The sequence below is a fragment of the Tauraco erythrolophus genome, chromosome 1 (genome assembly GCF_009769465.1).
Source record: "Tauraco erythrolophus isolate bTauEry1 chromosome 1, bTauEry1.pri, whole genome shotgun sequence".
NCBI lineage: Eukaryota > Metazoa > Chordata > Aves > Musophagiformes > Musophagidae > Tauraco > Tauraco erythrolophus.
Genome location: NC_141465.1, coordinates 1622463 through 1648044, shown reverse-complemented (window position 1 = coordinate 1648044; position 25582 = coordinate 1622463). Strand labels below are relative to the sequence as shown.

Below are 25582 nucleotides of genomic sequence, written 5' to 3'. Positions count from 1 at the left end.
CCAAGATCTCTACGTTCCTTTCCTCCATCAGAACCGTGGTGGGATAGGTGTCCATGTTTCTGGACAGTTAGGGAGCAGCTGCATTAGCAGCTGAGTTTGGATCAGGAGAACATGAACAATTTAGGGGAGAGGACCTGTAGGATGTGCAGCAAATGTTCTCTGAGGACTATGAGAATTCGGCTTTGCTTTGGGCTGGCATTAGTCTGAAGTAAGCCCCCAGATGTTTACGTTGTGGCCACTAAATCTTCAGCATCAGCTGTTTCCCTCTACAGATCTGCTCCTGCTGCGTCATCCTGCTGAAGTGGTCCTGACCCTACGGATCCAGGGTCTGCTCAGGTTCATCACCCCCTCTGACAGGGCTGATTTCATAGGTCATTATAAATATTGGCTGAGGTGATCCCAAGTGCCTTGGATACCAAAAAAAATCATCTGGGGTTTAGATGGTCAGCAGAAGGAGAGACTCCTGAGTAAGAAAGCTGGAGGTGCTGCTGGTTCTCAGCTGTGAAGGCAGTTCCAGAGGGTTAAAAGACATCACCTCTGAGACAAGACCTGTTTGCCGTTGTGTCTGGGGCCTGCTTTAGAGACAGTGAGTAGAACCAGACCCGGCTTCGTGTCGGGTCGGTGATAAGAGATGTTTCTGAGGAAGGTGTGTGGCGACGACGCTGCCATGCTCCGGCTGTTCTTTGGCATGCAGGAACTGCCACGATGGGACAGCCCCAAGGTGGTCCATCCCAGTGGTCAGTCCGTGAGCCAGAGATGTGAGGAAGGACAAGTATGACCCACCCTCGGTCATTTCCTTTCAACTCCTATAATTTGTGGAGGTTTGTGCCTCGAAGTGAGAAGGTCTACATCCCCGAATGTAAACATTTGTGCAGCTCCAGTTGTGTCATTTGTATGAATTACTTAATGCGATAGCTTCCACATTACCACCCTCTTCTGATTCAGAAGTTGAGTCTCCTTAGTGTGAGCTGTTAGCCTGCCTGCGTGGGTGAATAAATCCTCTTGTTATCTCAGGGAAACAGTCAACCAAGCTTCCGGAATGTTCTGCACTGCCTGGCTGCCTCAGCTCCGCTCAGCTAGGGACGTCCCGCAGCCCGGCACCTTTCATGGCGTGGGCTACGCCTGACGGAGACTGGTGAGCAGAGCTGGATGGGGACAGGTCCTCCTATCTCGAGGAGGCTTCCTGTGTTTGCAAATGTGGCTGGGTTCTTAGTTTGAATGAGAGCACAAAATTGAAGATTTGCTGTGAAGTGGAAGGAACTCTGTTGGAAGAAGAGCTTTTACCCTAGGGCTGTCTTATCCCCGAGCAGGTATCCATCCATCCAACCATCCATCCATCCATCCATCCATCCATCCATCCATCCATCCATCCAGCGCATCTAAATGGATTCAAAGACTCTTTTTATTTGCCTAGGATTTCCAGACACCTGGTTTCACTGGTTTTGGCAAGAGGTGGGTCGCAACTGTATACATGCTGTGTGTTGGCAACGCACATGCAAAGAAGTGCCGATGCTCGGACCTGGAATTCCTGAAGCCCCATGGTGCAGGGTTCCCTGTATATCTAGGAAGTCTGGGCTAGAAGTGAGATTCCCCCCCGCCCCCAGGATCATCCCTTAGAAGGACTCACAGAGCTGGGAGTGATGTTTCATTGGCTGGCCTCCAACTGGTGGTCTGCTATCTAAAGGCTCAGTAGCTCACTAAAATATCCTAAGGCATCCAGAAAGAAACATCGCTGTTACAATGGCAGAGTAAGAAGTGTTTTCTGGAAAAGTTTGTTGCATAAAGATCAGTTAATTCTGGACAGCAGCTCTGCGGGTCCAGGGAAATGCTCTTCCCAGAGGTGCCCTGGATTCTTGAAGGGTCAGAGCTCATTAACCAAGAAACAAACACCCAAATCCCACAAGTATTTACAGAATAGTCAAATGCATTTCACAGGGATTTGATGGGCTACAGCTCTTACTCAGGACTTGGATAGTGACCACGGGAGGTTTCACAAGTGTTTCTCGCAGATCATGGATGCAATTAAACCCATCCTTGGAGCCCTGACGTGGCTGAGGCTCCGCTGGGGTGCCCGCAAGCAGGTTTCCTGGCATCCTTTCTGGCTCTCCGGGAAGGGTGTGGTTAATGGCTAACAAGGATCCGGCCAAGCAGATACGTTAGCATATTCCTTCAGAAAAGACAGTGACTGCAATGTAGATTTGTCATATCCAAACCTTAGATTCTATTTCTAGCACTGTACGGAAAGATTTAGTGAGATTTCTTGGATAATTTATCTGCAAAATGGGCAAGTGATAATGGCTCACATCAGGGGACAGACAAGTAGCGCTGGTCATGAGCTACACAGAAATATTAAGGGCTTGCAACGTGGAAACCAGGATTTGAACCTGTGGATGCTTGTTTACAGCTGAATGTTTTTCCTTACACAGCTGGGCACCTTCTAAAAGATTTTTTTTTCCCTCCGTCGCATACATAAATATTTGCATATGATATTTTCTTGGAGAAAAGGAAGTACCAGGGTAGGCTTGTCAAATACATGGTCGTTGTGGCACTGCATGCCATTTGGCAGAGGTGTGTCAATCCTCCTGCTTCCCCCACCCCCCTGCCTGCCCCAAGTAATGCTTCACGTGTCCTTCTCTTCTGGACGTCACTGACCCCTTTTTCATTCCTCCTGCCCTTGTGGCCTCACTGATATCCCAGCTCGGTGAGTTCCAGTCTGTAAAGGATGTTAAAATGTCATTTCAGATTTTAATTATGCCACTTTCCAAAATTACTGAACACTTACTTGTTTGCTCTCATACACAGAAAGGATAATTAGGAGCTCTTGAATCATTAATCTGGGAACCTACGATATCTGGAAGGAGCTGAAATGATTGCTTTTCTTTGGGTTTCTAACACAGAATTGCAATTCTCATTTTACCACCTGTTCCCCTAGCTTGTCTAGGTATGTCTGAGGTTTCCCAAGACCAAAAATAGTCTTTTCTTAATTAAAAAATAGGCTGGGATTTCAGGAGCACCGCTAACATGCTGGATGCTGGCTCCCCTCATCATTCCAGCTGGTGTGGTGGCCTCTCTGGAGCTGTGGTCCTCACATAGCTGGCATCACTCTTACTGCTGTTGGTCTCCAGGACCTTACCCCTGCACAGCACACAGACAAGCTCAGAGGAGGGACCTCCCAGGACCGGAGCCTAAAACAGGAGCTGGGCTTTCTCCACTGAGGAGCTGGGCTTTCTCCTCTCTTCCCTTTTGATTCCTTGCCAGCCAGCAGGTCTCTGCCACCACCTCTTATTCTGCTGTTCTCTAATTCTCCATATCTGGAAGCACCTCTAAGGCTCGGCCAAGCTGGCTAGAAAGTGATCCGGAGAAGAGCTAAAGAATTCCGTAAGGAGGATGCTGGGGAAGGATGCTGACACGCACGAGGCAGAGGCAGCCCATGTGGTTTGGAGGTGCCGCTAACAAACCCTGGGGTTCCTCCTAGTAAGCTTGGGAATACCCTCAGAAAGGAACTGAGCTGAGCATCTACAAGGGTCTGGTACTCCTAACTCTACCCTGACTTCCAAGAAGGGTGGATGGAAGCCGCTCGCTCGCTGCAGCTGCGTTAGGCTGATGAGCCACTCAAGTGGATGCTGAAAACCGTTCTTTTTTTTTTTTTACCCCCTGAGATAAAAAGAAATTAGAAGAGGCTGAAGTGCACAGCTTCCTCCCTTCCAGACCCTGGGAACAAGCGGAGAAGCACACAGGGTCATTTGGCTCCGAAGGCTGAGGGATGTGAGTGCTTTGCCGCAGAGCCCGCGGGGAGCATGAGTCACGTGGACGGCCTGGACAGATCCGGACTGACAGCATCCACCGGATCACCGCCTCGCGTTGCGCTCCAAGGGCAGAAATAAACTGGGAAACAGGAGGGGCTTGGGGAGGGTGGGCTATGGGCTGAGGTGGTTTCAGCCCACGTGCTTCTGGTTCAGCAGAACTGGTCAGGGCAGTATGTCCTCAGCGGTGTCCAAGCCCCTTCCTCTGCTGGAGCGAGCAGGTCTGGGGGTTTTGACAGGAGACCATGCGTTGGAGGTGGGTCCAAAGGACTGAAGCATGTGCTTTTTTTTCCTTCTGCAGCCCAGAAACATGGGAACAGTAGTACCAAAAAGACCAAGACGTTAGGGAAAACCAGCACCTCCCATTTTTTTCTAAACTCTTGCTTTCCGCGACGTCTCCACATCACCGCACGGAGCTCTTGCTGCCGTTGTCGTGTCGTGAGTGTTGCCGTGTGTGCGCCTTTCTGAGTCCTGCCCTCATCTCAGGGCTCCTCTGATGAGCTGTCACCACGTGATAAAATGTGTCGTGGTGGTTGCTGCTTCGCAGAGTCGTGTATCGCTGTGGTTTGCGTCGTGCGGAGGCGTTATTATTCCGTTGCATAGTGTAGATGCATCTTCGTCGCAAAGCAAAGGGAGAAGTCTCCAATGCCTCCTGAGAAGGAGGACCAGGATACATGCAACACAGCTTGTAGAGCCCGGGGGTGCCACAAGGAAGGGACCACACCAAAGCCATCTGATAGGGACGCTTGGCTTTCCATCTCTGTCCCCAGTGCCGCGTAGGAGAGCTGTTGTCACAGCGTCACCTGCTGCGTGAGCTCTGGAGACACTGAGTTGTGTCAGAAAAGGAGGGTGCTCTTGGATTACTGCAGCCTGGGCCTGGACAAGATGTCACTGCAGTCCACTCCAGCTGAGGACTCATCAGGTACAGCTACATCGACACTTCTGGTTTGTGCAAATTTGTTCTCATCTGGTCTGAGCCTCCACCTCCGTGCTGCCTTGAAGCCCACCTTGAAGCTTTCAGCGCTCAGATGGAAAGCAAAGCCCATCTAGGACTCGCTCTGTGGGTGACTTTTTTCTCAATCAGGGCAGTCTGTGCAATTAGGGTACGAAGAAGGTCATCATGTGAAAAGATACAGACAGGGGAGCTGCCAAAAAAAACAGGTTGATGAGATCAGAGCCTTGAGTGGTTTGTGCTTGCAGGAGAGTTTCAAGTAGAGTAGGGCAGGGTCACGACTGCTGAGATCAGGAGACCTACCAAGGAAACGTGCAGTGTTGAGGAAGGCTTATCGTTCTTGTTATGCCCATCCAGATGGGAGAACTGGAAGCTGTGCATCTGTGGATGCAGTTGGGTACTTACGGGCATCCCAGTGGCATCTGAACTGCTGGAGGTGGCTGTAGTGCTGGAGGAGCTTACCCAGCGTGCTGCTTCGTCCCACCTGAGGAGCAGGTGGTACAGGATGATCCCTCTGCTCCAGATGCCCGTGTGGGTGGAAAGAGGTGTGGACTTGGGTGCTCGAGCAGTTATTTAAGGAGAAGGGTCTGGACTGCAGGAGCGGAGGTTGGTTTTGGTTGAGGGGACTATGCCAAGCACTTTGCCATGATTGTTGTATCGACCACTGCTGACCCTGTGCTCATTTTCCATCATACAGCTCCCCAAAGTGACCTCTCCTTGAGCCCTGATGCCACCCTGATTAGCAGACTGATGGTCCTCAACCAGCTCCCAAGGTATGCTGGCAGGGGGCAGGAGGAGCAACTGCACGCGCCGGGATACAGACCAAGGCTTTTCCAAAATTAATGTAGTTTTGTGTGCACAGGCACACAAGCTACAGGGAGGACAACGGCATTACCACGAGCTGCTGTCACCCCTGCGTGTGTGAGGATGACGGTGGAGCAGCGGGCATGACCCCGAGGGTGGCACACACCTGCTGCCACAGCTGCTGGGTGCAGCGTCCCCGTTCCACCCCGTTCCAGCGGAGAGACGGGGCTGGCAGGAGGACGTTTCACCCTCCTCACAGGTGGTGTCTCTGCCGTTGTTGCCACCTGCCTTTTTGCCACCAGTAGCAGCGTGGTGCTGGTGTGGCTGCTGCAGAGAAACCCCCTCTTCCCTCTGCCCAGCGAGTGCAGCGCAGTCGGGCAGACCTGGACCACGGCCAGCGGCAGCTGTAGGACCTCGAGGCCCTTTCGACTCACCACCAGCAGACAGGAGAATAACTTCTATAAACAAAAGGCTTCTGTGGACATATTTTAACCATATTTTTCTTCCAGGACATTCTGGTGTCTCTGCAACACGCTTTTACTTCCATCTTAAATTTCCTGGGCTTTTCACTCCTTCCTCCTATCTCCTCCAGCCAACAAGGAGCCACTTTCGGTGGCTTTCTCAGAGGCATCTCTTCTCTGCACTCCGCAGGCTTGCACGGTCCAAGGCTGGTTTGTTGTCCTAAGGAAATGACTTTGTCACCCTCTTCCCAAACTTACCTTCTAGGTCGACGCTCACAACTTCTTCAGACTCTGATTTCCAGGAGCTATTGGTATCCTGAACTGCCTTCCCGACAAGATTAGTCCTGAATTATTGCACTGCTTGTGGTGGTTTCACTTGTGCATTGGTTTGTTGGGAAGATTGCAGGGTTAGGGACGGGGCTGGGGGGCTCAGACCACCCAGGAAAGGCACATGAGGATGGACAGGTTTCACGGACAGCAGAGGGCTGGCACGTTAAGGAAGGCTTGTGGCAGCCAGGGAGGTGGGAGATAGTGAGAATCAGGATTCCACATCCTTGCAGGAAAAGGAGAAATACAAATTTGAACCAGCTGAGAGTCCCACAGAAAAAAAAAATTTAGTCCATCTTGCAAAAAAACTAAACCCAACCCCGAAGTAATTTATTGCAGCCCAGGCAGATAAAAGAAGAGCATAAAATGGGTTCCACAAGAAGGTCAAATTAAGGGCATGAGCAAAACATGCATATATATATATATGTGTATGTGTGTGTATCTTCTGTTCAGTGTCTCTCATTATAGAACTGAGGATCCTTAAGGGTTTCTTGTCTTGTCCATTGGCTCCTAGTTCCCCGGAGCGTCATCCCTCCGTGGCATTAGACTGGGGGAATGACGAAGGAATAAAGAATTACATCAAAACAGGAGAAAGGGAGATGGATTCACAGAGCACTATGGGCTGGCAGGTGTTTAGGTGCAGGCAGAGACTTCATGAGTCCTTCAGAGTCCTCCAGTGCCACAATACTACTTATTCAGCTGGCTGCAAGAGAAAAGTATTGTGTGAGTACTGGGATTGTAGAGGGGAAAGGTTTCACTGGGATACTTCAAAGCCAGCCAACCCCTCCTCGTTTGTGCTTAGTGTAGAGAATGACTGCCCATCTGCAGCTGAGGATGCAAATGGTTATTTGTGCATCCAACACCGCCGTGGTTTGGGTTCCAGTTACACCGAGCTGCTTACTTGGCAAAGAGAGGTGAAGAACAACTGCATCAGCACTTGCACTGCACAGATTTATCTAGTTTTTGATGTAGTTGTATGGGTTTGTCCTCTCCTTATGGGGATTATCTTTTAACCTTGATAAAAAGTAGGTGAAACCAAAGCGAATTCTTTGACACACGTTATGTTAACCAGCTCTTCGCCGCATACACATCCCAGCTGCGAAGTGGTATTTGCCAATAAACATTCTCACTGAATTCCCAGCGACAGTGAAACAAAAATACGAGTGAAACTCTCACAGTTTGCCACTGTCACCGGTGAAAATCAAGCAGAAGTACAGTTCTGTACCTATACATTCATTGCACTGGTTCATACAACCATTTATCCTGTCCTTAGCTCTGCACTTCCAGTGACCAAACAGCTGCCAGTGTTTCTTCACAACTGCTTGTGATGCCTGGTGTCATATAAGCTTGAAGACCTGGAAAAAAACAGCTTCTCTGCTGAGAAATCCTCGCTCCCATGAAAAGGGCCAGGGCATGGTGGGGTATTTCATATCCCAAGGCCTTTGGGAGAGGGCATGGTTCTCAGTGTGCTGTGCTTTTCTCCTCTTTTTCCTGGCTCCCAGGAGGTTATTAGCAATTTTCACAAACTGCACTCCAGCACTGTGCTAGCAGAGCTGCAATCACATTATGGACATCATGGATTTTTAAAATTTGGGTTTCTTCCTTGAGCTTGGTTGTGTGCCTTTCCTCAATATCCAGGTCCCAGATCCGCTGTGGAACCCATCAAAGGACTCTGGAGCTCCTGCTTGGGTTCAGCCAAAATCTCTCAACATCAAGGTAATTCGAGTGAAACCTCTCTGCTCGAAAGTTTCCCAGCACAGTGCTAGGATGGATTTGGGGCACAACAGGAAATTTGCTAAACATAGCTCATAGCTCTATAGCTCATAACATGGATTTACATGAGCAAGGGCTGAAAACGCTGAAACGCAGCTCTACTGTAGCACCAAGCAGGCTCAAGCTCCATTTCTCCTCACCTGGCCATCAAGCTCCCCTGTCCTGAAACCAGATTCTTTGCCCATACCAGATGCCCTCATTGCCACTTACTGTTGACACTGACACGTCTTGTTTTCCAGCAAGTACTGTCTTGCTCGTGCCATCTTTTTTGCCCGTTGCTGCCAGGAGAGAAGGGGATAAATAACGATTGGGTATTTTTATGCTTCAAATGCTTTCCTCTGAAGTGGTAGTAAAGTACCGTCTGACATCTGCAGACTGTCCATCTCGGACCATTTGATTTGAGTCTAAGGATTAACCCTTTATCTGTTCTGCCCCACACCCAGATAAAAAATCAGACTCCTCCTCTGGTTTGGGGAGACTGTCATCTCTTCAGCTTTCACAGGGACCAGGGCACTCACCCTTCTCCGCTGCCAGCTTATGCCACTGATGATGCACAGGCACGCAAGGGCAAACACCAAGACGCTGCCTCCAATACTTGCTCCAGTTATCACGTAGCTAATCCAAGCAGGAGCTTCCTCTGTGGAAGGAGAGAAGTATTCAGAGACAGGCACAAAGACAATCGTAAGGCTTTTGGGTGGAGGCAGAGACGTGATGCTAATTTCCATACCCACGGGGTAATTAAGGCTGATCTTCCTGTCATTGTCTTCGACGAGGTGACAGTTCCACAGCCCCGCAGCACTGACGTTCACCTCCACTTTTGCTTCATGTGGCTTTGACTTCTTGACGTCCGCCTGAGTCCCGTTCACACGTTCCCACAGCAAGTGGGCGTTGGGTGGGAGCGGGCTAGAGACCTGACAGATCAGGGTCACCTCGGCCCCTCTGGGAAGTGGCCCAACAGTGTTAGCTGAGACTGTGAAGGCAAGAAAAGGACATGTGAGTGGGAAGATGAGTCCATCCGTGCTCTTGCAGCTTGCAGATTTCTACAGCGCTTCGTCTCTTGACCTACTTCTCTTTCTCACCTTTCATCACCACCAGCTCTATCTTGCTCTGTGCGTGTCTTTGGTGGTACGCCAGCTGGCACTGGTACTGCCCAGAGTGGTTGAAATGGACTTTGGGGAGTTTCACTGCTATGGTGCTGTCAGGTTTTCTTTCAGGTATCTCGAACCGAAAGCGGCTGCTTTTTTTGGTCTCATGCTGCTCTCCCCGTGATGTGACGTTGAAATCAAGCAGCTCATGAGCGGTTGCACTTTCCTGTTGTTTCCAGTTCAGTTGTCCCGTGAAGCCTGCTTTCCATTTTATTTTCTGGAAGTTCAGGTGCCATGACAAGATGACAGTGCTATCAGCAGTTGCATACTTTCTTTCCAAGTCTGGATTCTGAAAACCTGAATTCAGAAGAGACGAGGAATACAGAGGCAGGGAAAACCATGGCTTCACTTCCCCACATCCACCCTTGATCCGGAGAGACGCATGCTGTGCTCAGTTGAAAGACAACTTGGAGAAAAGCCACGAGATGCCCCAGGAAGGATAAACTGTTAGTGCCTGAGAATAAGTTTAAAGAGCCAAAGCTCTCAAGCTCACCACAGCTGAGAAGAACAGGAGAGGGAGATCTTTTAGGGCAAGTCTGGAGAGGAAAATGGGAGCAAGCGTGGGACAGAGCTCAGGCAGCAGAGAAATCCTCAAGCTGCAGTGTTGGAAGCCGTGGGAAATCAGCCCTGCAGCACCCACCATTGCTTGGGATGCTGGAAAGTAAAAGCTCAGCTCACGAGCTGGTTCCCGAGCCTGTGTGTGAGCTGCATGTTTGTTGTCACGTACCTAATACCTTTACTTTAAAGGGGATTCTCTGGTCAATCAGTGGAGAGTCGGAGTGGACATGACACGTCCAGGTCCCGCTGTCCGTAGCCTCCAGTTGATTTAACCTCAGTGTGTATTTTTCACGGGTCTTGTCTCGTGAGAGTTCTGGTCTTACTACGTCATTGTTACTGTTAAAAAATGTGATGTCGAGATCGGGTAGAGGGTGGGATGAATTTTGCATTAAGGTCAGCTCAGCGATCTCATTCGGCAGGAAGTGCCCGTCTAAAGAGATGGTCACTGTAAAGAGAAAGAGCGCAGCCAGTAAGTCAACTCCTCTTCCTGGGAGAGAGGGACAAGCGTCACAGCAAAGAGAATACAGACTTTGTGCCCTGGAGATGGAGGAGTAATGAACTATGAGAGCCCAGGCCAGAAGAAATGGTGGCTGGATGAAGAATCCCAGCAGAGACGTCTCCGAGCTCTGCAGTGTCCTCCCCCCTCCCCTCCTCATGGATAAAAGCCCTCTCATCACTCACATTTAAAGACATGCAGTGAGATACTGACTGTGTTGGAGCCATATTCACAGGTGTAGATGCCAGCATCGGAGAGCCTTAAGTCCGACACCTTCAAGTTTTTACTGCTGGAGTTGATTTCAGATCGGTCGGTCATGGTAGCTTTGCCTTTCGAAAAAAAAAAAACAGCTTGGTGAGGAGGGAAGAGGTTTCTCAGCCATATACTGGGGAGAATGGGTGATGAATTTGAAGCCTTACCTCTCAGATGGGTCGTCGTAAACTGCCTTATAAGAACTTTGTAATACTTCCAGGTGACCTGTGCGTGGTGAGGTATGCCTCTGCAGATCAGGGTCACCGCCTGTCCTGCGACCCCGCTCTGTACGTCGTTTTGCTGAGCCATAATGGGGGTCTGACCTGAAAGTCAATACCCACCAAAAAGGGCACACGTTCACTTTCTGAAGGGTGGCTCAGGGAATACTTCCCATCCCTCCAGAAAGATGCAGATGTTTCTCCTCCCTTTCCCAGATACCGGGAAGATTGATGCCAGTTTCTGAATTTTTCATTCCTTTGTCTCATCAATCAATCCCTTTTCTTTTCAGCTCCATAGCTTCCCTCCCCTCCACTTTGGGCTCTTTACCTGGCTAAGGGCTATTCTGTTTCTCATAGAATCATGGAAGGGTTTGGGTTGGAAGGGACCTCAAAGATCATCCAGTTCCAACCCCCTGCCATGGGCAGGGACACCCTCCGCTACACCAGGTTGCCCAAAGCCTTGTCCAACCTGGCCTGGAAGACACAAGTTTTTGGCCAGGGAGCTGGAGGCAGCGTGGAGGGCAGTGTTTTCCACTCTGTGCACTCACAGGGACATCTCACAGGAACCTCCTGCATCCCTGCACGGAAGCTCCCCAAATTTGGTGAGGCTCCAGGCACCCTTCTTTCGGCTGGCAGGCTCAGCAGGCAGACTGGGAACAACCCCAGTCCCTGAGCTTGAGCTGATTGTGCTGCCTCTGAAATAAGAGGGATGTAGGGAACCTCTCAGCTTCTATTCCCTCTGTCCTCACCTCCACTGCACGGCCCCGCAGAGAGCTGCTGGGCAGTGCAGGGTGGGCCAGACAAGGTAAGGTGGGATACCACAGCTGGGATGAGGCTGCTCCAAGCCCTGTGAGGTATGTTATACAGCAAATAGGGAGGCACCTAAAACCACCCCAAATGAACCGAGGACTCACCCAGGTGCAGAACCATGAAGATGGCAAGCGTGCTGCTCACCACTGAGCCGCATGACTCCATCGCCGTGGGAACGCTCCTCCCTGCCATCCCCGGTGCCAAGGGATGCTATCCTGGAAGACCCAAATGCTCTGTTAATAATGGTTGACTTTCAGACCTTGGTGGATGGTGCCCACGTTCCCAGTCAGTACCCACCATCCGTCAGCGCAGCGAAGTGGAAACTCACTGGTAAAGTCACCTGAGCCCTGTGTTTCAGCAAAGAATCCAGCTGCAGCATTCTCCTTGGAGTTGGGTATTAAACATTTCATTTTACTCATCCCAAGGTTTCTGGCATTCACTGGGCTGCAGGTGTTTATATTGCCAAGAGTTTTGTGCTTTTTTACTTCCCTGTGGTGAACCGTCATCGCTCTTGCAGCGATGAAGGCTGAACACATACAGGGCTGCAGTAGCACGGGCACAGCTGGCCAGCTGAGGGGAGTAGCTATCTCCCTGTATTTGGCACACCTGAGGTCTCATCTAGAATAAAGGATCCAGTTTTGGGCCCTCAAGTGCAAGATGGATGCCAAGGAACTGGATACTGTCCAACGGAGGGCTACTGGGACGGTCAGGAGGCTGGAGCACGTGGTATACAGGGAGAGACAGAAAGCTGGGTTTGGCAGGGAGAAGAGAGCCAAGGTGGGATCTAATTTCAGTCTCCCGTTATCTGAAGAGTATTACCTAGAAGAAGGAGCCACATCCTTCTCAGAGGTGAACAGGAGAGGAAGAGGAGGCAGCAGCCATAGATTGCAGCAAGGAACTGTTGGCTAGATATAAGGAGTCCAGCTGTGAGCAGGAGGTTGGACTGGAGACCTCTGGGCATCCCTTGCCATCTAAATATTTCTGTGTGATTTTGTGATTCTGTGATTAAGGCCATCTTTAGGCTCTTATTAATATTTTTCTTTTTGTCTACTTATTTCTTTAAAATCTCAATAATCACCAAGATATTGTTGGAACAACTTACTTGAATTCTTAGGAGTGTTCAACAAAAAGTGTGGGGAGAAGGGAGGGAAGAGGTCAGAAAGAAGACGGATTGATGGTAACAAAACCTAATCAGGAGCTGGGAGCTAATTTTCACATTAAGGTGAGTTATCAAATTAGAAGAAGTATCTGACTATAGCTGAGACCAAGTGCTGGTATCAGCTGCAGCTGGGTGGGCTGACAAGGTGAAGGGGACCATGGGTGATGGTGCAAGAAGACTACTGAGCTCTCCATCCCTAAACCAAGGCATACACCACAAGAAGGAACCCAAGCAAGTTACCTGGTCACTGGGGAGTGAGCAAAAACGGTGAGGTGACCTCCCCTCTCCAAAAGTGGGCACTCCCCATGCCAAGAGGCCCTTGGGACAGACCTTTCCTGTTGCTTGTATAAGGTGTCAGCCCTACGAGGACTTGTCCCTGGCAGGCATCCACTGTCCCTCAGACAGACACAGCCCAGGGGCCACTTGTGGCCGAGGTGGCCAAGCCAGGAGGGGCCATGGAGACAGCTGAGGAGGCACTGGGGCAGCTCAGATGCATCCCACCTCCGAGCTCAAGATGAGGCAAAGGTTGGAGGACGTTGGAGGTTCGAGAAGGGGAGCTGGAGGGTGCTGCGTGAGCACTGACAGCGTAGGAGCGGGTCAGGAAGAGCTTCTGCCAGTAAGGCAGGAAGTTCAAAGCTGGAAATGCTTCTAGAAACGTACATGAGATGAGGCAGAGGGCTAGGGCTGCAAAGTGTGACAGAGAAAGTAAAGAAAGTAGTGTAAAGAAGAGGAGCATGAGGTCATCAAGAACAGGGGAACTCGGGGAGCACAGGGTGCTGTACAGAAAACATGGGCTTCATCTAAAGCAAGAGAGGCTTCGGTTAAACCAAAACAGCACCTGGCTGCTGACACATAAAGTCAGAACTTTTTTAAACAAAGCCTGGGGAAAATCCAACAAATGTAGATGAGCGTATTATGTGGGCTGAAGCATCCGAAGTACAAAAACTCCACGGCCTCAAGTGAAGGGTCAGGCAGAAGCTGGCGAAGCTCAAGGGACAAGCAGTGGGAAGCAAGCTGAACAAACCAAATCCCGTTTTCATGGAGTGTGGGAAAACACTATGGGTGCTACAGATGGAGAAAATCGGATATCAGAAGTAGAACTGATAAGTAGCAAGAGTGTGGAGGAGACATCCCAGCACAAGGAGATCTGAATCCCTAACAAAAAAATTCCCACTGGTTTTCAGAGAAGTCGGTAGGATAGCTGGTGGGATGGTCTCTCAGCTCTAGCTGATAATAGAAACCTCCTGTCATGGGTAACATGACAGAATGAAGGCTGGAATCATAATGGGATTGAACTCAAAAGAAATGCAAGAATAATTTTATACAATATTTATATGCATTATGTGCAATATTAAATACAATATGAGGATAATTTAATATTGAAATGAATTTAAACACTCAGAACACATGAAACTATCAGAGAGTTGAGTACTGTGTCCAGTTTGGGGCCCCTCACTTCAAGAAAGACGTTGAGGTGCTGGAGCAGGTTCAGAGAAAAGCAAGGGTTTGGAGAACTTGTCCTATGAGGAGCGGCTGAGGGAGCTGGGACTGGTCAGTCTGGAGAAGAGGAGGCTCAGGGGGGACCTTATCGCTCTCTACAACTACCTGAAAGGGAGTTGTAGGGAGATGGGGGTTGGTCTCTTCTCCCATGTTATGAATGACAGGACGAGAGGGAATGGCCTCAAGTTAACGCCAGGGGAAATTTAGGTTGGATATCAGGAAGAATTTCTTTACGGGGGGGTTGTGAAGTGTTGGAACAGGCCGCCCAGGGAGGTGGTGGAGTCCCCATCCCTGGAGGTGTTTAAAAACCGTGTGGATTTGGTGTTGAGGAACATGGTTTAGGGACCCTGACAGTGCAGGGTGAATGGTTGGACTCGATGATCTTGAAGGTCTCTTCCAACCAGACGATTCTATGGTGATTCTATGATTTTCCATGTACCTTAGAGTAGACGGAAACGTCAGCACTACCTTGACGTGGAGACGAGGTCAGCACGACCAACAACCCGACAGCTAGACAGATGTGCAGACGTACTCTCATCGAAAACACAGGTGCAAGAGCAAGGCAGCAGCCACGTGCACCATCAGAAGAGACAGAGACAGCAAAGGCACAGTCAGAGAAGATTTGTGGCTTTGCCTCATGCAACGCAAAAAAACCCCATCCCAGCCCCAGGGAATGTTTGCATGAGCTGTTCTGTGCAAAACCAGTACAACGAAGGAGCCGGTGCACGTGACTGGAGATCACTTCCAACAGGATGCAGCAGTGGTGATGGAGCAGTTTGCTGGGCTACGCTGCGGAATAAAGAAAGGGGCAACAACGCGGCATCTGCACGCGTCTCGCTCCGAAGGAATCTATAACCCAGAAAGGGCGTAGGGTCCTGGATAAAATCCATTCCTGAGACGATGGAAGAAACTTTGTCCCCGCTGTGGACTCTCAACCATCCCAGGGGGACCAGCAGGAAAAGTCAGCCTCCACTCTAAAGTGATATCTACAAATTAACAGGGTCAGTGCTGGGTGTCAAATTAAGTCATTAAGATTTATATGAGACCTGAAGGTGATGGAACGGGTGAAAATGGGTGAAATCACTGAGTCACACCTCATCATCTTGTTTTGGCTGGGAAGTCAGTTTGTTCTTCGCCTTCTTGCTACCTGGGTGTTGGGTGAAACCACGGAACCAGAGCACTGTGGGACCGGTGAGCGGCTGACTCCGCGCAGCTTGGCCGATGCAGATGGATGCATCTCTGTTTTTCTGTTTCTTCTCATGGTTTCACACCTTCTGCATTCCTACTTCATTCACACTAATCTTTGTCTTTCTGTGGCAGGTCTCTACGACATGATGTTTACCACCAGGGGGGAAAATCGATTTCCTGCAGCCAGAATGTCTTTCATGCACTTTTTCTATCCCCTGCTTATCTCTACTTCTTAAGCATGCCACTTCCCATTTTCCCCATCTTTCTGTTTCTCTTTGGATCCCTCACAGTCAGATCACAGGTCTGGAGTCTGCAGCCCTCGGAGAGCAAAGCTCTGCTGCGTTAACTGACCAAGCTCCCGTTCACAGATGCCTGTCGCAGACCCGCAGCCTCCTCACCGGCAGCCCATCTGCATCTTCCTGGTGGTACTCACAAATTAAGTGGTGTCAGGGAATGTCCGCAGGCACTGGAACACGCTCACCAGTCCTGTTCAATCACTAGAACATTTCCTGACATGTTTTTGGCCCTGGACAACTCTCGCTCTCCTGAGCAACTCCCAGGATGGATTTAGGTGCTGGCAGGGACCAGGGACCACTCCCATTAGGTGACTGGCGTGTAGCCAGTTCATTTTGAAGGTTAAGTGAGTTTAATAGCCCAGACCATCTCATGCCAGCTGGCCTCTGCACCAGAAACGGTCCAGGCGTACGTGATTTATTAGCACTTCTAGCGACGGAGGAGCAGGGCTCCCTCCCAAGTGAGCATTGATTTCCATTTCATTTCAACTTCCCCCTCTTATTAAACTGGTTTAATTTCCTTCTTGACTTCTTTTAATAATCCCTGCCTCTCTGAGGGATAGGGAAAGAAGAGCTGAGGTCTGGGGGATGATGGCAGCAGGACCAGGAAAGCATTTGCTTGGGAGAGGGACCGGCAGCCCCTGGCTCCCTCCAGCAATGGGTGACGGCTGCAGAGCTCTCTCCCAGGCTGCCACCAGCATGACACGGGAGGAAACTGAAATTAAAAAAAACCAAACCAACACACACAACCCAACCCAAAGCTCAGAACCCGTTCCTCTCTGCGAGTTCCCGTGCCGCTTTCACGCCGTGCGGTTTTCTTGTTTTCTTCTCTCGCTCTTGCTTGTGGCTGAGCTTTTGATCCGGCAGCAGCTCGCTCCGCTGGCACCTCCCAGCCTTCCGCCCGCACCGGGGCTCCGTGCCCCGGCCACCACCACCACCGCTGGTCCCCCCGCCGTGGGTGCCAGGCGAGGGCGGAGGGACACGGCCGCCCCTCGTCCCTGTGCATCGGCTGGGCTTGGCTTTGGGGCTCCTCCAACAGGGATCGCTTCTCTTTTTCTCCATTTAAACATCTCAAGCCGAGCTGATGTGGCTCCGAGTCGCCGTTGCTTCGAAATGGCTTCCGAACGTTAAAGCAAACGTTAGAGCAGCAGGCGGTTCAGAGGCTAAGGGCAACAGGAGCAGCCAGCAGCAAGCCGAGAGATGGCAGCAGCGAAGGTCATTCCGTGGGTCTCACTGTCCCCCTAAGCCCTGGAGCATCAACCACATCGTGCAGATGCAGACTGGAGTGGCCGACCCCACCTAGCCCCTTGTCTTTCCTCCTAACCCTCCTCTTTTCATAGATTTCATAGATTTCCAGGTTGGAAAAGACCTTAGAGATCATCCAGTCCAACCGCCCCTAATCCCCCATTAAACCATATCCCTAAGTAGTTCATCCACCCTATTCTTAAACACATCCAGGGATGGGGACTCAACCACCTCCCTGGGCAGCCTGTTCCAGTGGCTGACAACCCTTTCAGAGAAGAAATTCTTTCTAACACCCAAGCTGAACCTCCCCTGACTAAGCTTATACCCATTTCCTCTTGTCCTATCACCCATCACTAATGTGAAGAGCCCTTCCCCCACCTCCCCACCATCCCTTCTCAAGTATTTGTAGGCTGTAATCAGGTCTCCCCTCAGCCTCCTCTTCTCCAGGCTCCACAAACCATCTTTCGCCGCTGCAGCCCAGGGGTGACTTTCCAAAGCCACTGGAGGCTGTGGCTAGCAAAGTCAGTGAGATGCCCTCCCAAACAGGCCCTCCATCAGCCCCCCAAGCCCTGTGCGTGCTTGGGATGACGTTCACGCATCGTTAACACCGCTGCCCGAATGGGGACATCAAGGTCTCACCATGCAGCGTCCCTGACGTGCAGCCCAGACCAGAGAAGGGTCTACGTACGTAAGGTCAGCACGGCAAAACGGAGTATGCACACCCATTCAGAGCAAAACTGCATCCCTCCTTAGTTTTCCACTGGTGGATACAGGGTGTGAGGCTGCGGTGGAGTAGGTGGACACGGTCCTTGGGCACGTGGCTTAAGAGCCATGAGGACAAACGGGAGGGATGCGCGATTTAGAGGAAGCGAGCGCTGCCGTGCCGCAGGCAGCTTTGGCAGCCATGCTCGTGGGGAGGAGAAAGGAGAAGTCTGCGGACTGATTTGAGGCTAACGTGCACCAAGGACTTAGGAGGACTGTTCAGTTTTTAGTGGAGAACTTTGAAGTAGGAACCCTGAGCTCAGTCTTCATGCACCACGTAGGGGAGTATCTGAGGTGGCTGATGAAGGTTGAGTAGGATACACCACCTGAAAGTTGAAAAATTCAACCAGAAATGAAACTCCTGTTTTCAACAGCGCAGTGGCCCACGGAAGGGGAAGGCAAGTCTCTTTTCTGATGTCCTTAAACTGAAAAGATCCCTGCTTCTCCAAGAAATCCTGCTTGCTCAGCCCAGAGCTGGTGGATCAAGCTGCATCAGCAGCCGGTGTCGGGCAGTGAGCCAGTCAGTCCAGATCAGCAGAAGAGAGCCCGCCGGTCCCACCACGTACAGATTTAAGGAGATGTCCCTAGTTTAGAGCTGGAGACTGGCATCTTCTTATTTTTCAGGCTTTTTTTTTTTTTTTAGAATAAAGTTCCCCTTCCTGGAGGGCACGTGGAGAAGGTGATAGCAAGTGGCAGCTGGTGGAGGGCTGCTCCCGAGTGGATGTACAGCCCTCGGGGATATATGGTCACCAGTGGCAGGCCCTCATGTTGGACATTTTCCCCTGTTTGTGGGTTTTAAAGATCTGTGAGATCCCCAGGCTCTGGGGCAGGTTGAGTTTTTTCGTAGCTCCCTTTTTTTTTTCGCCCCTTTCAGGGAAAAATCCAGAGACAAACACTTCTTAGTTAAAACTAAAAGGCTTTGGAGAATCGCACAGCCAGAAGCATCACCAAGTCAAAGGTTCAAGACGGTTTCACCTCAGACCTTTAAGTGGGGCAAAATCAACCTCTCCGTGCCGAAACAGCAACTCGTGTGGAATAGTAAAGTCCGGAACATTAAAAACAAACGAAAACCGATTGACCTCTTTTTTTTCAGAGAAAGAATGAAAGAAAGAAAGAAAGTTTCCTCACCTCTTTTCCTTCCTCTGTGCCTCTGTGCTTCTGTCTCCTGGTGTTTGTCACCTGCTGTGATAGATCTCAGCCAGCTACGGCTGCAACAAAAGAGGAACGAAGTCGATGATGAGAACGCAGCTCAACAGATGTTGGCCTTGATGTCTCCTCCTCTCCAGCCGGAGCGTCAGCAAGGTCTTGCTGCCAGTCCAGCTTCTCTGGGTAGATGGTGATTTTCCAAACGCGTGTGATTCTGGGTGTGAACAGCAATGGAGACCATCACGGAAGGCGATGCACCGCAGCGCCTGGGGAGGATGAGTGTGTAAAACAGAGAGAGCCTATTGGCCATATGGCAGCTGATGGGAGGCCGTGACGGGGCTTGAAACTTAAAAGTGAACTGGTGGAAACTGGTTCTGCTTTGCTGACGAAGAAAGGTGGCAGATCGGTGTGTCGGCTGTGCGGATCCGGACCCAGCCCGCGTCTCTGACACTTGGTAAGAGCAAGGCGACCTCCATTTCCCAGCCCTTCTCCGGCCTCACTGCTAAGAGGAGGCACCTCTGAGGACTGAGCCATGGACCTGACCCCAGGGGTTGCACAGGGGTAATAATAACAGAGGAAGAGGAGATCTCTGACGATATATTACGGGCACCTGTCTGTGGAGGATGGCTGAGATTTGGGGTGAGATGAGAGAGTATTTTCTTCATAGCAGTGGTGGGTTGACCTTGGCTGGCCACCAGCTGCCTACCCAGCCACCCTCACACTCCTCCTCCTCATCAAGGCAGGAGGAGAAGATAAGATGCAAAATATCTCCTGGGTCAAAATAAGGACAGGGAGATCGCTCACCACTTACCATCATGGGCAAAACAGACTCGACTTGGGGAAAGATATTTAATTTAATTTAATTTACAGCTAATTGAAAACAAGAGTAGGATAGTGAGAAACAAAAACGAAAATAAAAACACCTTCCCCCACCCCCCCTTTTCTTCCCAGGCTCAATTTCACACCGGACTTTGCTGCCTCTCTTGCTCTCCACAAGTGTTGCAGGGGACAGGTAGTGGGGGCTGTGGTCAGTTTATAGCACTTCATCTCTGCCACTCCTTCCTGCCCATGCTGTTCCCCTGCTCCACCACGGGGTCCTTCATGAAGTGCTCCAATGAAGGGCCTTCTCATGGGCTACAGTTCTTCACGTTCATCTCGACACACGAAAGACATTTTTTACAGTGAGAACGATCGTTCACTGGAACATCTCCCCTGGGACGTAGTAGAGGGCCTGTTGCTGGAGGCTTTCAAGATGTGATTGGACAGGGTGCTAGATAATCTCATCTAGGGACCCTTTCCCATGAAAGACTTGACCAGGTGATCTTTCAAGGACCTGTCCAACCTGGGCTACTCGTTGATTTGATTATTCTAACTGCTCCAGTGTGGGTCCTCTGCGTGGGGTACTGTCCTTCAGGAAAGGACTGCTCCAACTTGGGTCCTCCATGGGCCACAGCTTCTGCCAGGAAACGTGCTCCAGTGTGGGCTCCTCTCCACGAGCCACAGCTCCTGCCAGGAGCCTACTCCAGCGTGGACTCTCCACGGCTGCAAGTAGATACCTGCTCCAATGTGATCTCCGTGGGCTGCAGGGGAACAACCTGCCTCACCACAGTCTTCTCCAGGAGCTGCAGAAGAATCTCTGCCCCAGTGCCTGGATGGAGCACCTCCTTCTTCTTCACTGGCCTTGGTGTCTGCAGGGCTGCTCCTCTCACATTTTCTCACTCCTCTCTCTCACAGCTGCTGTGCAGTGTTTTTTGCCCTTATCGCAGAGGCACCACCAGTATTGCTGATCGGCTCGACTTTGGCCTGCGGTGAGTCTGTTTTAAGGCTGTCCGGACCCGGCTCTGACATGGGGCCAGCTCCTGCTCGCATCTCACGGAAGCCACCCCTGCAGCCCCTCTGCTACCAAAACCTTGCCATGCAAACCCAAGACAAGGTTACTCTTGGGTAACCTGTACCGCTACTGAATCTCAGCTGTTTCCCTTCTCTGTAGGGTGGAGGAGGGGGCTTTTGTGGTTTTCCACCCACATTTGGTGTCTCTCTGAATCCCAGCCTCAGCCAAGACGGCGGAAACCCACTGAGCCCCAGACACGGCTGAGATTTCATCTCTGTGCCGCCCACTTTTCTCCTCCTGGCAGTGGCTTGCCCCTTTGTCTGGAGGATGGGGGGTACGAGATGCAGCCAGGCTTTGGAGGAGCAGGGACAGACAAAGACATGGAGGAGCAGGGACAGACAGACACAGCACCAAGGTTTGTAACGTGCCGCCAGGTGTGGAAGGAACAGCTGAGTGCAACAGCTTGTCCATTGGTTGTGTCTTTGGAGAAAGATGAAGACCTCCCATCACAGAGGAGGAGCCACCTGTGTGAGACAGGAATTTCCCAGTGTGGGATACAGGCTGTGGGACAGGATGGGATGGGCACCCACTTTGCCAGAGCCGGTGAAAGCCCTGAGACACGGCTCTCCTGGGAGAGCCTGCTGCATCACATAGAATCATAGAATCATAGAATCACAGAATGGTTTGGGTTGGAAGGGACCTTAAAGATCATCTAGTTCCAACCCCCCTGCCATGGGCAGGGACACCCTCCACTACACCAGGTTGCCCAAAGCCTCATCCAACCTGGCCTGGAACACTTCCAGGGATGGGGCATCCACAACTTCTCTGGGCAACCCATTCCGTACCTCACCACCCTCAATGTAAAGAATTTCTTTCTTATATCTAACCTAAATCTCCTCTCTTTCAGTTTAAATCCATTGCCCCTTGTCCTATCACTACACGCCCTTGTAAAAAGTCCCTCTCCAGCTCTCCTGTAGCCCCTTTAGGTACTGGAAGGCTGCAATAAGATCAGCCCGGAGCCTTCTCTTCTCCAGGCTGAACAGCCCCAACTCTCTCAGCCTGTCTTCATAGCAGAGGTGCTCCAGCCCTCGGATCATCTTCATGGCCCTCCTCTGGACTCGTTCCAGTAGCTCCATGTCCTTCTTGTGTTGGGGACTCCAGCATCAGCATCTTCAAAACACTCTCATGTGCCTGCAAACAGAAACGTCCCTTCTGGTCCTCGGCTGCCCTGGGGAAAATGGAGCTGGGAAAAGTCGGGTTGACTTTGTAAGACCCATCTTAGGGCTTGGGGCTCTGGAGCATTGAGCTGGTGCTTCAGTTCGCGGGGGTTCTGGTTTGCGTTTTGTCTCCCCAGCAGGCTGTGATGCAGAAACACTGGCTTGTTTTTAAACAGTTGGCTTCTGTCACTGCAAATATCCGCCAGAAATAGCATTCCCTGAAGGGGTAAAGCTTCCAAAGCACACTTGGACTTGCTGCAGAGTTGCAAGGAGAGGCAGGGCTGTGGGCCTGAGGTGACAAAGCTGCAGGCTTGACCCCCACATGGACCCGTTCTCGCCCCAGGGAAGGGATTCAGGACAGAACCTCATCTCTCAGAGCTGCTTCAGCCGCCTGGTGAACAGATACCTCTGGGACCGAGGGTCACAGTGTGTGGTGACATGTTTGCATCACTTTCATCCAAGCATCTCAAAGCACTTTGCGAGCATTAATTAAACATCAGAATCCAGGAGGGATGAATAATATTAGCCAGCCAGTCTCTCTTCTGCATGTAATAGTCCTCATAAATATTTAACTGGTTTTTAAATTCCGTGCGAGGCTGGTTCTCACCTCGCTGGTACAGTTGCTGTACTGTAGCCCTGGGGAAAGTGGGGCTTATCCAGCATCACACACTGACCCTGCGGCGGAGGGAGGAGAAGTCACACGCTGCTCCCCCCAGCCAAGTTGGTGGCAGCCGTATTTCCCTGGTTTCTCCCCTGCAGAGACATTCCCCATCCACCCCGCTCGCTCTCTTTGCTCTAATCCCATCACCAGCAATAGTTTTGCAAACTGGGTTTGGCGAGTAACGGATTCTCGTAGACCTCAGTGGAGAGGGGGGGCTCCCAGGCTACGCTGGCTGGAGGTCACAGTCTGCAGGGACACAAAGTCTCTCCAAGGAAGTGTGGAAAAGGGAGAAAAGGGTCTCAGAAATCAGATGTGGAGAGAAGGGCCTTTTACTGACTCCAGTGGAAAGCCAAGACACCTCCAGAGATGGTCTCCTTAAAACCAAATTCCCTGTACGTCAACGAGGGCTTGGAGTGTGCCCATGAACTCTGGTGGGTAACGGGTACCCAGATGTGTTGGAAAACCAGTGATTGCTCGGTGATACTGGAGAGAAGGGAGGACAAGTGTAGAACACGGCATGAAAACTACATCTTCAGGCACCTGAATGCCAGCGACTTCAAAGGCCAGGAGCTTTCTCTTTGCAAGGCAACAGCTGACACCTCTGAGCTTGTGGAGGGGCATTTCTCATGCTAGACGTGGAGCGCTAGAAAGAACGAGCCATCTGGCGAGGTGGCCTGGTGATCTGCCCCAGCACAGCCATGTACCTCGGAAAGGAGGAAGGTTCCTACGTTGTGCTGGGGGAAGGTACCTCTCTGCAGGCATTTGGAGTCTCTCTGCAGAAGCCTAAATGGGGAAGAGAGGACTTTCTAAGCAGGTTATCATGAAGGTTCATTTGCTGCACAGTGGAAAATCAGCAAATCTTCAGAGATCTTCTAGCAGCCTTCCAGTACATGAAGGGGCTACAGGAAAGCTGGAGAGGGGCTTTTTACAAGGGCGTGTAGTGCCAGGACACGGGGCAATGGCTTTAAACTGAAAGAGGGGAGATTTAAATTGGATATAAGGAAGAAATTTTTTACACTGAGGGTGGTGAGGCACTGGCACAGGTTGCCCAGAGAAGCTGTGGCTGCCCCATCCCTGGAAGTGTTCCAGGCCAGGTTGGATGAGGCTTTGGGCCACCTGGTGTAGTGGAGGGTGTCCCTGCCCATGGCAGGGGGGTTGGAACTGGGTGATCTTTGAGGTCCCTTCCAACCCAAACCATTCTGCGATTCTATGTTCTTCACGAGCAAGAGGTCCCCCGTATTTCGGCAGGAGGTGCGAAGTCTGATGGAGAAAGACCAGCCAGATGTGCTGGGAAGTCAGAGGCCGCTCAGGAGCAGCGGGGAGAGGGATGATCCAAGAATCGCTCGCTGCAAAAAGCACTTCACCAAAAGCGACGGGGGCTAAAGCGAGCCTAAAAAAATCCCAAACTGGTGTTAAACGTGTCGGAAACGCAACAGGCAGCAGCGGGGTGTCTGGGGGGGGGGCGGGTTAAGGACCTGCACGGGACGGATATTACTCAGTGCCGTATTTTAACGACGTTGGCAAAAGGAAGGGCGGGAAGTCGGTGCTAAAATTTGTTCCGACGCACAACTGGAGGGGCTGCAGCAGCAGCGAGGGATGTTCGCGGCACCGGCGGAACCACCGACGGCCGGGCCGGGGCGGGGGGGGGGCGAATCGCCGCCGCGCTCGGGCACTAGATGGCGGCAGGAGCCCGCGCCCGGGGACCGGGAGCGGCACAGCCCCCGCCGGCACCAGCCGTGCCCACCCCCGGGCAGCCCGCGGTGGGAGAGGTGCGGGCGATGGGGGCACCAGGCCAGGCAGCCGGGGCTTCGGGCGCTGGGGTGCCCGGGCCGAGAGCGGGGCGGGCAGGGGGACCCTTGGGGAGACCCTTTGGGGGGGATCCTTGGGGGACCCTTGGGGGGTCCCTTCGGGGGCACCCTTCGGGGGGACCCTTGGGGGACCTTGGAGGACCCTTCAGGGGCACCCTTGGGGGGACCCTTCGGGGCACCCTTCTTCGGGGAGACCCTTGGGGGATCTTTGGGGACCCTTGGGGAGACCCTTCGGGGGGATCCTTGGGGGACCCTTAGGAGGACCCTTCGGGGGGACCCTTGGGGGACCTTGGGGGACCCTTCGGGAGCACCCTTCGGGGAGACCCTTGGGGGACCTTTGGGGGACCCTTGGGGAGACCCTTCAGGGGGATCCTTGGGGGGACCGTTCGGGGGGATCCTTGGGGAGACCCTTTGGGGAGACCCTTGGGGGACCCTTAGGGGACCCTTCAGGGGACCCTTGGGGGGACCCTTCGGGGGCACCCTTGGGGGACCCCAGATGACACTATTCACTAGCGCTTATTTAGCCTGTCATTTGAAACCCCTCAGAAGTCTCGGATGCAGAACATCTGGACTGAGTCATGGTTTGTTTGTTTTTTTTTTCTGATAGTCCTGGTCTTTCTTATCAAAAAGGATTAATTTGGGATTAAAGATCCTCTTCCCGTTCCTTTTGGAGGAGTCAGATGCAAAGGAATTTGTATACATAACACTTTCTTTGCCTTCTTTTACTGCTCTTCACTGCCGAAAGGGAATCCACTGGACTTCCTGTGTTTCATCAACCTTTTGCTTCTCATACATCAGAAATATTTATCTGATTTTTGCACCTGTAGCTGTATCCTTGTGGAAAAGCATCAGATCTCTTTCCTTCATATGACATTTGCTTTATTTGCTGCTCCTGCTTATTGACTCCACCTGGAACAGGTTTCAGGTTTGCTGTTTTACAGATTCTTGGTCCTTCATGTCAGCTGTAACTGATTTGCCTTGTGCCATCTCGATTTCCTCAGCGTTCAGAAATATTTTCCTGCTTCCTAGTGTTGCACGGATCCAGTCTTTATCCCGCAGCATCTGGGAGGTAAATCTTCCCGTGGCCATGGACGGTTATTTCTGCTTTGGTGGCAGCTGGCTTTTGAGCATTTTTCCTTGAGCTCTGTCAAACAAAACAGCTCAGTGGCCGCG

General features: G+C 51.5%; 1 protein-coding gene across 1 annotated transcript; it reads right to left on the bottom strand.

Annotated features, from left to right (window-relative positions):
* Positions 1 to 6681: 6681 nt before the first annotated feature.
* CD4 (CD4 molecule) lies at positions 6682 to 19122 on the bottom strand. The gene is made up of 10 exons (XM_086611333.1): positions 18875 to 19122; positions 11704 to 11814; positions 10739 to 10894; positions 10505 to 10648; positions 9993 to 10268; positions 9200 to 9562; positions 8848 to 9090; positions 8639 to 8757; positions 8331 to 8398; positions 6682 to 7050 (listed from the first exon to the last, which is right to left on the bottom strand). The coding sequence occupies exons 2-10, from the start codon at positions 11789 to 11791 to the stop codon at positions 7035 to 7037; spliced, it is 1473 nt and encodes a 490-aa protein (XP_086467459.1). The 5' UTR covers positions 11792 to 11814; positions 18875 to 19122; the 3' UTR covers positions 6682 to 7034.
* Between the last annotated feature and the right edge of the window lie 6460 nt (positions 19123 to 25582).